The sequence below is a fragment of the Hemibagrus wyckioides genome, linkage group LG24 (assembly GCF_019097595.1).
Source record: "Hemibagrus wyckioides isolate EC202008001 linkage group LG24, SWU_Hwy_1.0, whole genome shotgun sequence".
In the NCBI taxonomy this organism is placed as follows: Eukaryota; Metazoa; Chordata; class Actinopteri; order Siluriformes; family Bagridae; genus Hemibagrus; species Hemibagrus wyckioides.
The window spans coordinates 1,614,550-1,627,799 of record NC_080733.1 but is presented as its reverse complement, the minus strand read 5'-3'; the positions used below and the strand labels follow the sequence as shown (position 1 = coordinate 1,627,799).

Here is a 13,250-nt window from a genome sequence, read left to right as displayed (position 1 = left end):
GCTCACAAAACAAAAGGCCTTTGTTACTCAGGGCCATGCAGCTCAGGGTAGAACTCTCACACTTACTTTTTAATGGAGTCAGTGGTGAGAGATCCATATGGTATTCACTGTATTGTTTCAGAATGAGTTGTGAGTATGGTTTATGTTGCGCTCTGTTCAGGTGGATCACTGCAGTCTGAATGGAACTGAAAAGCAGGAAGCTGTTCTACTTTTGACTTGGTGTTCCAACATGAGGAAATTAAAGCAAAATAGAATGTTAGTCTAATTCACATCAGTACTGGGTGAACATTATAGAAATATAAAAATACCCTGGAGATCTTATGGAATTAGACACTGAAAAATCTTTAATATATTTTGATTGTAATTATTAATCTGGTCTGTGACCAGTTTTCAGCACAGAGCGAAGGAGTCAGTTTTACTTCCTGTGAACTCTACAGGCTTTCTCTAGTGTTTTGTACTTGAGGATTACTGTCAGTTTGCATGTGGATGATGTGTATATTTTTCTGCATAGTATCCTGCAATATATTGTTAATATTCTCAGCAGGTTTGTGACCTGACTGTAATCCAGATTCTGTTGGTCATGATGACTGACATCTGTGTGTGTTGTTGCTAAAAATAAACTGAGCAGTTAAATTTAATACAGACATAATGTTTTGAGTAAATGTCCCATGTGTTAGTCCAATGTTAGTTAGAACTTGTCATAAAAGTAAGAAAGTTAGAAAGTGTCATAAAGTTAGAAAGTGTCATAAAAACAGCTCATTAACCATCAGTCAGAATGAAATTTCTTTCGCAGGGTTTCCTTTCCCCTAGAAATAAGAGCTGGATCTAAAACCAGGAGTTGTCTTATTTCTAGCTGGTTTTGGTGTTGTTCATGATGTCATATGTGTAACATCAGCAGTGTGTTAATATACTGTGTGGGTTTGGTATTTGAACCTTCTGACTATAAAATGGAAAAAATAGAAGCACCACAAGCTCAAGGGTCACCAACTGCAGAATGTGTCTCAGAGAGAGAGCTGCGATTGTCTCAGGGGAGTCAGAGGAGAGGCCTGGAGACTATCGACTTCAACACAAGAGAAAAGCCTGACCTTTACCAGCCCAGAGTAGCCATGGCAGTGAGACAGTAGCATATATTGTCGGAGAGAAAGGTATAGAGTGTGATATCTGACACAAAACTATACAACCTCCAGCCTACATGGACAGTGGAGCGAAGCTAATGCACTTCAACAAACAGCTGGTGTAAAAGGAGACAGTTTCTGCGCAGCAGAGGCCACAAAGCTGTCACACGGTGCATTATAATTTCATGATGTTATTTGTGAACAGAAGGTAGAGTGTAGAAATCTTCCAGTCCAGGTGGTGGTAGGTTGCAGAAATCTCAACTGACATTTTTATTTTTGTTTTTCTAAAAAAGTGAGCTCTTGTTTGATTATTATTATTATTATTATTATTATTATTATTATTATTGTTGTTGTTGTTGTTGTTGTTGTTGTTGTTGTTGTTAAAACACTCATAAAGTTATATAAATGTGGTATATGTCCTGCTAAATAATACATTTTCCACGCACATGTACACAATAAAAGGACAAAATCTGCATTTCTTTAAGTCTTACTTGCTTCAGTGTTTATTTGGTCATACAATATTCAGAAAGAATTATTAATGAATAACACATTCATTATTGTTGATATTGGAAAATGATATTTAATAATGATAAATACTGCTCTATGACAAAAGAAAGAAACACTTTAAACACTGAGTTTGTGTTGAAAGCATGCTTTTGCAATTTTTTTTTTGCAATGGTTTTAAAAAAACATTTTAACTACTGCTCTTTAAAACGCTATGGCTAGTCTGAACACACAGTATTCAGGTAACCAGCACCAGTGAAAAAAACATAATCAAGTCTGGGCTTCTGAGAGATGTTTACCATTTTCCTGATGAGAAATGTAGAATGAACACCTAGAACTTTGCTTCAATCAGAAATAGATTTCTAGCCTAAAATCCTGATTGCAATGTGAGATGATGTTGGCTGTGTTGTGAATGAATAAAGCCCTGACGGACACGCTTTGTCCCGTATTTGTAGAGTGATTTAATGCAGAAACACCCTGGAGACTCTCAAATCTGTGCTGAATGCTAGTTTCACAACAAACAAAAGCAAACGAACAAAAACAGTCAGTACAGTACGTAACAGAATTACATCTAATTCTTGGTTATTGAAATAAAGCCACAAAACAACAAAATGCCACTTAATACAGGATTGCGTCTTTCTTCTTTCATCTCACAGTCCTGCATCCTCCCTGTGTGTACTTCACAGCCTATTATTTTCATGAGCGAAGGGGTCTCATCCTCTTCTTGGAGGCCATGACAGGCTTACTGCGCTTGCGTTGGTTTGGAGTTTGTGATTTAGCAGCACGCTGCACCAGAGCTGCCTTCATCACTTCCTCTGACTCTGGACTCTCATTCTCTGACGATTCAAGAGATTCTCATTCAATTACACAAAAAAATACAGATTTAGTGTAAAAATTATATTTGTTCATGTCCATAAGACCATTCAAAAAATTACCATCTTGTTCTTCAGTGCTGGATTTTGTGGCATCTACAAAACAAGGAATAATTCTTATTTTCAAGTGTAGTGCATACAGGAAGGTTGTGAAACGTACAAACATTAGGTTTGTTCATATAAGCCCTTATTTTTCCTCATTCCTTCTACTCTTGAAAAAAAGGGTAAAGAGTGCACCTCCTAGAAAAGTCTTCTTTATTGCTTCGACATTTTTGTATTCTACAGTGCTCTACATGATCTCAGAAACACTTACTAAAGCTAACATGGGAAACATAAACATTAAAACAAACTCACCAGCTGTTGTCACATCATTGACTTGAGGCCCTTGAAGCAGTGATAAAAACACAGGACACAGTTCTGAACTCAGAGTTACATTCTCCTCTAGTCTGTCATTCAGTGAGAAATATTTATTACTTACCAGCAGCCTGACCTGCTTCTGCACTTGTGCTGCTTGCATCTTTAATAGAAATTCTTATTTTAATCAGTCTGACATTAACATTTTATTATTGAAGCTACATCACATAATTTTCTCAAAATGTCAATGCTTATTCTTACCAGCTGTGGCTCCGTTATAAAGCTGTGGCTCACCTGTAAAAGAACAGAAAAATCAAAAGCCTTCTATGTGGCATTTTCTGGATTGTATATGTTTAGAAGTTCCATATTTTTCTCATAGAAGTGTGACCAATCACATTAACACAAAAAGCTGAAATATTCTTTTGGAATGTAGTAGAACTGAGGGCATAAAGCCTTTATTATCGCCACACATACATAACAACACAGTGGAATTCTTTTCTTCACATATCCCAGCTGAGGAAGTTGGGGTCAGAGAGCAGGGGCAGCTATGATACAGCACCCCAAGAGCAGAGAGAGTTAAGGGCCTTGCTCAATTGCCCAACATGGAGCTTGGTGGTGCTGGGGCTTGAACCCCGATCCTCTGATCAACAACCCAGAGCCTTAACCACTTGAGCCACCACTTTAATTTAATTTAATTTAATTTTTCACAGCTTGATATTCTGGAACAGACATACACTGATGAGAATGAAAATCTTCTTCATTAAAAACTAATATTACAATCACAGTACAACTGGACTAGATTTACATGTACCACTAGAGGTCAGTCTAACATTACACCGTGTCAGGGGTTCAGCGCTTCAGTAGCAAAAGATCTAACAGCAACAGCAATGTGTGTTCTGTTTATCATGAGTCGTCTCTCTCCTGCGTTTTGATTCACTGCATATGTTAATGAACTGGTCATTTAAAAATAAATGATTTTGATTATTCTGTATGTAAAATACAGCTACACTTTCAAACACATTGCTTCTAAAGTTGATTAAAACTCAACACATACAAGATCCAGGAACTTCACAGCTCAATACAACAAACTCACCATTGGGCTGGTCAGGTGACACAGAGTTCATGCTTTCTGTGAGGATAATCATAAAGGACATAACTGAGATTCACAAAGATAAACACACTGCACACTGTGACATGCCTCCAGAACACAGAGGCCGTGTGTAGACTCACCAGTTGGAGCCTCATCAGAGGTGGAGTCCTGATCTGTAGACAAAATAGAAAAAGAGGGTCAATTGTAAACTAATGCTGGACTGGACTGGACTGGAAAATACTTTATTTATATGTATAATTTCATATGCATTTGTTTTTTTCACTACAATATGCATGTTTCTTACAGACATACCTGTTCCTGTGGACATGGCTTGAAGACCTCCGTTAGCTTAAAAAAATATATAAAATTCCATTTAGCTTAAGCAAGATGTCCAAAAACTGGAACTTGTGTACTTTACACTGAGCTTTAACCAGGTATACCATACATTTCAGTAATTGTGCCATGTAATAAAGAGAATTATTATGCATTGTGATTTTTGTAATATATCAGAAACAGCAAAAATATGTATACATGTATGTATGTGTTATATGTTATGTAAATATTAGCTACGTGTTTATTACTTAAAAATCAACTTCTTCTATCACATTTACTAAACCTTCACCTGCATCCAGGTCCGCTTCGGCCAGCAGCACTGCTAGTGTGCAGAAGATGATAATATTCCTGGATAATTAAAACAGAAAGAAGTTATGAAATATTCTGATTCTTAAATTGTGAATGTCATTTGATTCCATAGTCTAAAATTCAGTAGTATATTATTCATCCATGCTAGACTAGAAGGAAATGTTTATGGAACATAAGCAGAAGCAGAAACAGAAATATGCATTTGCAGTGCTGAAAGAATTTAACTCGGGACAGATAGAGACATTAGAGATGAGTCCAGAGGGATGTGGACATGTAGTTATAATTCTGACCTTGGATTCAGAAGGCAGAATAATGAATGATTAATACACAAGAGTAATACAATTTAATTAGAGTAATTCACAATTTAATTAGGCAGTATGTCTCTCAGCTTTAGAGGAGAATTGTTTTCTACAAGAACAAGAAAACAAGAACATTCATTGTAATATCCCAAAGCATCCAAGTTAAGCAAACGCTCTAGAGCTATAGGTTTGTATAATGACACATGCCGTGCTTTCAGTTAAAAGAGAATGGAAAGCATCAACATGACAGTTTATCAATCATTATGTGAATCATTATTTGTACATGATAAAGAAATAAATAAAACATAGGTCAATCACAAAGATTATGACAAACAGTAATCACAAGTAATTCACAGTGAATAATCTTAGGGTTCAACAAAGCATAATATACAACACAACACTACGATCATGCAAGAATATCTTATTACCTGGTCAACATGTTTGGAGGTTACGGTCGTTTTCGTATGCTGCAATGTACAGTACAGGGCTTAAAATTGCACTTTCACTACTCCTGGAAAGGCATGAGATGTCCTGGCTTTTTATATGCATCCAAAGAACACTGGGAATGTGGGAGGAGAGACCCCTTATTGTGAAAGAAGAGGACAGGGAAAAAACACCATCAGCTTGAATTACATTAATTGTGTGGCTTAATGTAAGGATTCCTATATCACTTACTTTCCTACATTTTCCTTAAAAGTTTTTTCATTACCCCTCCCCACAGGCAAATTGTTACCTCACACTAAACCTTTTGTTATCTACTGCATATTTAACATTAAATACTTCACCATTGATTCACCACACACAAAATACATACCCAAAGAACCCCTCAACCCTCACCTCTACCCTCACCTCCCTCTCTGTCTGTGGAAAGTTCAGTATCTACGTTACACTCGCTGAGGTAGTGCTGAGCTGATGTCAGGTACCAAGGTCATGGCTGCACACTGAGCTGTTTGGTGAGGTTGATGACGGCAAACTTTGACCAGTAGGCCTGAACCTGGGCACTGTAAATGCGTTCAGTCTCTCGAGTCTAGTTTTTCCCGCATTACACTGGGGGAAAGTGCACTGAATGGGGGGATTCCCTGGGTCACTAAGGGCAGCTTTTTTGGAAAGAAATGGTAATCTAATTAGGCTGTAAATCAATAGCAACCTGGCAGCAGATTAGTGGAATTTTTACTCTTTAAGAAGGTTGGTGTTGGGGAAATGGAACCTGTTTTTGCCTTATTGACAAATTGCCAAAGATAAGGTTCCAGGCCACCGATGTAGGCAGTGTAGAAAAGTACTTTGGAAAGTGTACGGGATCAGTGCACAGGAAGTTCCAGCTTTCTTTGAAAGAAATGTTTATGAGGACCTCTGACTCATGGCTTAAAAAGGGTAATATTTCATCCCTGCCTATGAAGATAGCTTCGTAAAACAAGACAAGCCATCAGTGAGTTAATGCGTATGTGACAGTGAAAGCAATTGGGACTTTTATATATAAAATATAATATTTTATGTATTATCACAAAATACTTTTTGCTTCATTAAGAGATTTATTTACTACGTTTTCATGAAATAAATAAATTAACCTAGTAAAACCTAGTAAATAAATCAGCTATAAAATTATAGTGAAGAATATTGATTATCTCATTATAGTGGCAGCTGTCAAGTAGTGGGTTACATCAGGCAGCAAGTGAACAGTCAGTTCTTACAGTTGATGTGATGGAAGCAGGAAAATGGGCCAAGTTGTGATGGTCAGACGAGTGGGTCAGAGCTTCTCCAGAAAAGTAGGTCTTGTGGGTGTTATCGGTGTGCAGTGGTCAGAATCTAACAAAAGTGGACCAAGGAAGAACAAACAGTGAACCAGAGACAGGGTCATAAATGCCTAATTCTCAATGATGCACAAAGCAAAGCAAAGGCTAACCCTTCTGGTCCAATCCCACAGAAGAGCTGCTGCAACACAAACTGCTGAAAAAGTGACCGCTGGCTCTGATATACAGGAGTCAGATCACACAGAGCATCACAGCTTGCTGTGTATGGAGCTGCGTAGCTGCAGAGTGTCAGAGTGACCATGCTGACTCCTGTACACCACCCAAAGCTCCTACAATGGACACATGAGCATCAGAACTGGACCATGGAGCAGTGAAGGAGGCCTGGTCTGATCTATCACGTTTTCTTTTACATCACGTGGACGGCCGGGTGCGTGAGTCACTTACCTGGGGAAGAGACAGCACCAGGATGCACTGTGGGAAGAAGGAGAGCCGGGAGTTCTGCTGGGAAACCTCGGCTCCTGCGTTCATGTGGATGTTACTTTGACACGTAGCTCCTACCTAAACACTGTTACTGTTGCTGTTTTAGTACTGTTGCTGCAGTATTATATACTGTCCAGTGTCACCTACATCCAAATTTCCCAGAATAGTCTGATCCATGGAGGCCTCACCTCACAACCTACAGGACTTATCTGTAAGGTAAAGTAAAGTATCTGCTGCTAATGTCTTGGTGCCAGATACCACAGCACACCTTCAGAGGTCTTGTGGAGTCCATGCCTCACACATCAGAGCTGTTTTGATGGCACAAACTTTATTCATACAAACCAGAGGCATTAATTTATTTAGAATGTCAAAAACCTTAAATTGAAATATATATATATCCCTTATAATGTCTCAGAAACCAAACCAGCACAAACTAATCTTTTGTCAATACAAAGAAATACCATGAACCATGTGGTTAAGAGTTAATGAGACAATATTCTGCCATATTCTGATAACTGTACATTATTGGAAAAGGTATCAGCTACAAATAAAGATTGGAATGTTCTGCTGAAAAACAGGAGGGAATTCCATACAAATTGAAAATAAATGGCACGTTCCACACAGTTATGCTTCTAAGACTAATACCATTATATGTCCATCACAGGATAGCTGCTGTGGTCATTCAATCTGTTGAGTCTTTTTGCTTTTTATCAGGCCGAATGAATGCCAGAAGTGAATGGGCTGTCTCCAGACAAGACAGGAAGTCTACCCATCTGGGTTTTATATTTCCTGGATTTGTTTGGGCGCCTGTGGCAAAACAGAGCGGGCCCCTCTCAAGCTGAACAGAGGTTAGAGTTGTGATAATGGGAGAAAGTGGTCCTCTGTATTAGAGTTACATCTCACACGTCCTTCGTTCTGGTATTTAGAACTGGTTCGGTCTGCTCTCAAAGGAGCTCTCTGTCTGTACACTAAAAGGATTTCTCTCTTTAAGTGTAAAGGGATAATTAACCTCAGTAAGTGCGCATTATGGCTGCTTAGCTGTCTTTTAATAGAATACATTTGTGAGGGAAGTCTTAGAAAGTTGGTAAGGTCAGATTTACATGTGTATGCAAGGAAGCCCCCGGACATTTAGGAATTTCAATCTAGTGCTTTTTTTGTGGAAGGAAGTGATTGGATACCTGAATTACACACACACACACACACACACACACACCTGTACTAATTCTAAAGTACTGTGCATTGGATCCTTGTGGAACCATTTGTCCTCTCTGGACTAACAATGCTTTATACTGACAAAGTCAACGTGGTAAATGGAGTATCATAATTTAGAGGCAACCTTCAGTGCCTTCCATCATCATGAAAAATTACACTCTATAACCAGCACATACCAGACAGGATTTATTAAAAGACTGATAGTACTAGATTGCTTTTTAATATAGACAGATTATCACAAGGCCTATTGCTTGCACCTCGGGAAAATAATCTGTAGACAATTACTACACATGTGACAGAGTTATTTGACTGAAACACCGGACTGGTGGACTTCGTTAAAAAGCAGTTTCTTCAGCAGGTTTGACACCTACAAGACATTTGCCCTGAGCATACAGGCAAAACACCTAATACACTAGGCACACAAATCAAATACTATTGATAGATATTAAAAAGAAATACAAATTATGGTATAATTTAAATAAATATAAAAATATAGAAGAATACACGGTGAAATAGTGAATTTGTACACAATTATGCGCAAGTGATGCACAATGGATGTAATTGTTGTTATTCGTTTTTAAATACACAATCTGGTCAAAAGATGGTGGACACCTGACCATTACACCAATCTTTTTCCACAAATTTTGGAAGCACACAATTGTCTAGATCGTCTCTCTGTGCTGTAGTTTTACAGTTTCTCTTCACTGGATCGAAGAGACTCCTGTTCCAGCATGGCAATGCCCCGTACATAAAGCACAGAGCTCCATGAAGACATGGTGTGTTAAGGTTGGAATGGAAGAACTCGAGTGTCCTGCACTGAGCCCTGACTTTGACTCAACCCCACTGAACACTAACACACCAACTGCATCAGTGTCTGATTTCACTAATCCCCACAGCCACACTCCAACATATGGTATAAAGCCTTCCCAGAAGAGTGGAGGCATTTAAGAGGAGAACAACTTATTTTTGAATGCCCATAGTTTTGGAATGAGGTGTTCAATAAGCACATATGGGTGTGATAGTTTGGTGTTCACCAACCTTTGCCCATATAGTGTAAATCATATCTGATTTTTTCCAATTCACTTAGACTATATTTGGTTGCACATGTATTCTGGCTTTTTGTAAAGCACTGATGCTGTGATTCAGTTAAACTGTACATCTAATTTCTTATATCCCTGTGGATGACCTGAAATTTTTATGATGTTTATAACTGAATTACTTTAGTTTAAATAATTAAGATTAAGTTTTATGACAGTGTTTTGTTCTTTATGGTATACAGTGGAACATTTATTAAATCATGCACTTTTTCAATCACACATGGCATTTTCATTTTGATCCATTTATTCCAAGGTAAAGCTACATAAAATAACTGAAATGTTATATAAATCAATCCAACAATTAACAAGCCCAGGAGACATTACACTTTCACCACAAATATACACTGAGCAGTGCCAGGTGAGGTGATGAAGACTGATGATCTCCTCATCATGGCACCTGTTAGTGGGTGGGATATATTAGGCAGCAAGTGAACATTTTGTCCTCAAAGTTGATGTGTTAGAAGGAGGAAAAATGGACAAGAATAAGGATTTGAGCGAGTTTGACAAGGGCCAAATTGTGATGGCTAGACCACTGGATCAGAGCATCTCCAAAACTGCAGCTCTTGTGGGGTGTTCCTGGTCTGCAGTGGTCAGTATCTATCAAAAGTGGTCCAAGGAAGGAACAGTGTGAACCAGTGACAGGGTAAGTCTCATTGATGCACGAAGGTGTCCACCACAGTTTGTTGCTTATAAATCAGTCAGGGTGCCCAGGTCGTCATAATGTTATGCCTGGTCGGTGTAAAATAAATTTGAACATCAGCTATCTAACTAAACATGAATCATCAGTTCATTGGACATCACTATTATCAATGGACAATGTCGTAATGCAGCTTTAGAGGAATATAAAAATTCAAAATAAAAATTATATCATTTAAATTTTGAATTAACATTTATCCAACTTTGGGATCCTCAAGAAATTTGAGGAAACTTTGAAATGAACCAGACTCAAAGGAGAACCCATCCTCATCTGTGTGCCACCAGGTAGAGTGATTGTAAAATAATTCCCTTTCTATGACTGTACACAACATTTGTGCAATTGTGTAACCAAAAGGCTTGAGTAAGAAAAGGTGTTTTCAGCCTGGACTTAAACACTGTGACTATTTCATAACTGCAGGGTTTTGTAAAAGAAGTACCAAAAAAAAAGCCTGCACCTTTTGATCAAAGGAGGTGTGGCAGATCGGTTATATTGGTTCAAGCTCTGATCCCATTACTGTTTTTACATCACATGTCGAACAGTAACCACCGGCTCATGCAGGGGTACTTAATTCTGCAAAGTTTTAATTTACATATTGAGCATAAGAAAGGTTCTGAGAATGTGGTGGCTGACTCATTATCGCGATGCCATAATGACTGAAGGTGATCCGGACGTTCACTCTAAAGTGAGGGGCTGTTACGACCCCGTGTACTTAGATTTACGCCATGGTCCTATGTCTATGCCGGTGGTGGGTTGGGTGTCTTTTGTGTCTGTTTTTTCCCATGCCCACCCCAGCTATGTCACACTCGCGCTTAAAGCTATTATTGGATGATTCCCGCATTATACTCAATTCAATTCAATTTATTTTGTATAGCGACTTTTACAATGAACATTCTCAAAGCAGCTTTACAAAAGAAGAAAAACAGAGAAAGGGGAGGGGAAAAAATAAATAAAAATAAAATAAAATAAATAAATAAATAACTAGAAATAAGAGTAAATCGTTAAATATTATATAATATATAATAATAATTAAACTATTTTATCCCTAATGAGCAAGCCTGTGGCGACGGTGGCAAGGAAAAACTCCCTGGGATGGAATAAGGAAGAAACCTTGAGAGGAACCAGGCTCAGAAGGGAACCCATCCTCATTTGGGTGACACTAAACAGTAAATAATGTAACTGTAACTGATTAATGTCCTTTCTACAACAGAAATCAATGACCCTTGAGGAACTATTAGGTCAGTGTAATTTCTAAGGTCATTATAAACACTAATTCCTTGCTGTCACGGGCTGACAGATGAAATGGCAGATCTGTGATGGTGTGAAAGTCACCAAGTGGCTCTGTCCATGGCTGTCTCCTGGTCCACACAGATCCATCCACAGCATCTGTGGGCACCAACAAGCGACAAGACTCCGACCAGGGGTAGAGGCAGTGGTCACACTGGAAACTGGCAAACACTGGGAGGTCAGGAGCTCGACAGAGAGAGACAGAGAGAGAAAAAGAAAGATATTAAGTATGATTCTGATTATGTGATGTTTAAAGACAATGTAGATTATGTATAAAGTGCAGGCAGGGACTCCGGCAAGACTAGCTATGACAGCATAACTAAAAGGGAGATCCAGAAGGTGACGGACATGAAGGCTTCCCGGGACATAAAGCATCCAACCACTTCACAGTCAGCAAACCTGATGGTGGTAAGATGACAGCATCCAACACATCCCAGTACACCAAACACTCTATGCCCATGAACCTTCCAAATCTGCTCCTTTACCTAAGAAAACTATACATTAAAAGCTTGACTAAACAAATGTGTCTTCAGCCTGGACTTAAACATTGAGACTGTGTCTGAATCCCGAACACTAATTGGAAGGCTGTTCCATAACTGTGGGGCTTTGAAAGAAAAAGCTCCGCCCCCTGCTGTAGCCTTTGCTACTTGAGGTACTACCAAATAACCTGCACCCTTTGATCGGAGTAGGCGTGGCGGATCATAAAAGATCGCTCAGGTACCGCGGCGCGAGACCATTTAGTGCTTTATAGGTTATTAACAGGATTTTATAATCAATGTGAAATTTGACTGGAAGCCAATGTAGTGTGGCTAAAATAGGAGTGATGTGTTCATATCTTCTGGTTCTAGTTAGGACTCTAGCTGCTGTGTTCTGGACTAACTGGAGCTTGTTTCTGCTCCTACTGGAACATCCAGACAGTAAGACATTACAATAATCCAACCTAGAGGTAACAAAAGCATGAACTAGTTTTTCTGCATCATAAAGTGACAACATATTTCTTATCTTAGTGATATTTCTGAGATGGAAGAAGGCTACCCGAGTGATATTATCTACATGAGTATCAAATGAAAGACCAGCGTCAATAATCACACCAAGATCTTTTACTGCTGAACAAGATGAAACCGAAAGACCATCCACCGTTATATGTCATGCTCCGCCTGAGAGACAGAATAAAACATAGATAAATAAATATAACTCTATAGCAGACTCAGGACTTTGTGGTGGAGTAACAACAGACTCAGCCTGCTTCTTCCTCACTCAGCTCTGCTGCTTGACTTTCCTCCAGTAAGAATGTTTCCTACATTTCTCTCTTTCTGTCAGATCTGCTACTACCTTGACCTTCCCTTAAATCTCTCCATTTCTGACGGCCCTTTAACAAAAAAGTCTCTTTACAGGATCAGAGTCTCTACGCTGTTTTTCTGCTGCAGATAATCTTGGTATTTTCCTGGGACACAACAATCTTTAAATCTTACTTTTGCCAAATTATTGTTCTAAATACCTGCTCATCTAGTAGTGTATACTTTTAAACTGTTTGTAAACAATACTCTAACTTTAGTGAACAGAACTAAACACCAAACTGACCTAACTGAACAATGACACTATAGCTTTTTTTTTAACTGATCTCTGTTGCATCACTGAATCATTATGTGCTTGTTTATCACTGTAAAGCTGCTTTGAAACAATCTATATTGTATAAAGTACTTTATAAATAAAGGTGATCTGTAGGAATATGTGCCTAGGAATACTGTCCCTTTAACAGTTGACGGGTAACTTAGTTGACATTTTGAGTGTTTTGGACCTATACTCATGGAGGCCTAGAACCACTGAGCATATGGTATGTTTATAAATACATTTTC

At 38.5% G+C, this 13,250-nt stretch overlaps 1 protein-coding gene across 2 annotated transcripts; it reads right to left on the bottom strand.

Moving 5' to 3' along the window:
- Positions 1 to 1,638: 1,638 nt before the first annotated feature.
- si:ch211-133n4.6 (uncharacterized protein LOC797776 homolog) lies at positions 1,639 to 5,437 on the bottom strand. Of its 2 annotated transcripts, none has more exons than XM_058378101.1 (10): positions 5,305 to 5,437; positions 4,558 to 4,616; positions 4,248 to 4,283; positions 4,076 to 4,108; positions 3,939 to 4,001; positions 3,107 to 3,139; positions 2,970 to 3,008; positions 2,846 to 2,875; positions 2,555 to 2,587; positions 1,639 to 2,455 (listed from the first exon to the last, which is right to left on the bottom strand). In XM_058378101.1, the coding sequence occupies exons 1-10, from the start codon at positions 5,313 to 5,315 to the stop codon at positions 2,316 to 2,318; spliced, it is 477 nt and encodes a 158-aa protein (XP_058234084.1). In that variant the 5' UTR covers positions 5,316 to 5,437; the 3' UTR covers positions 1,639 to 2,315. The 2 variants fall into 2 exon arrangements, with proteins under 2 accessions (XP_058234084.1, XP_058234085.1); XM_058378102.1 differs by having other exon boundaries at positions 3,939 to 3,974.
- Positions 5,438 to 13,250: the final 7,813 nt, after the last annotated feature.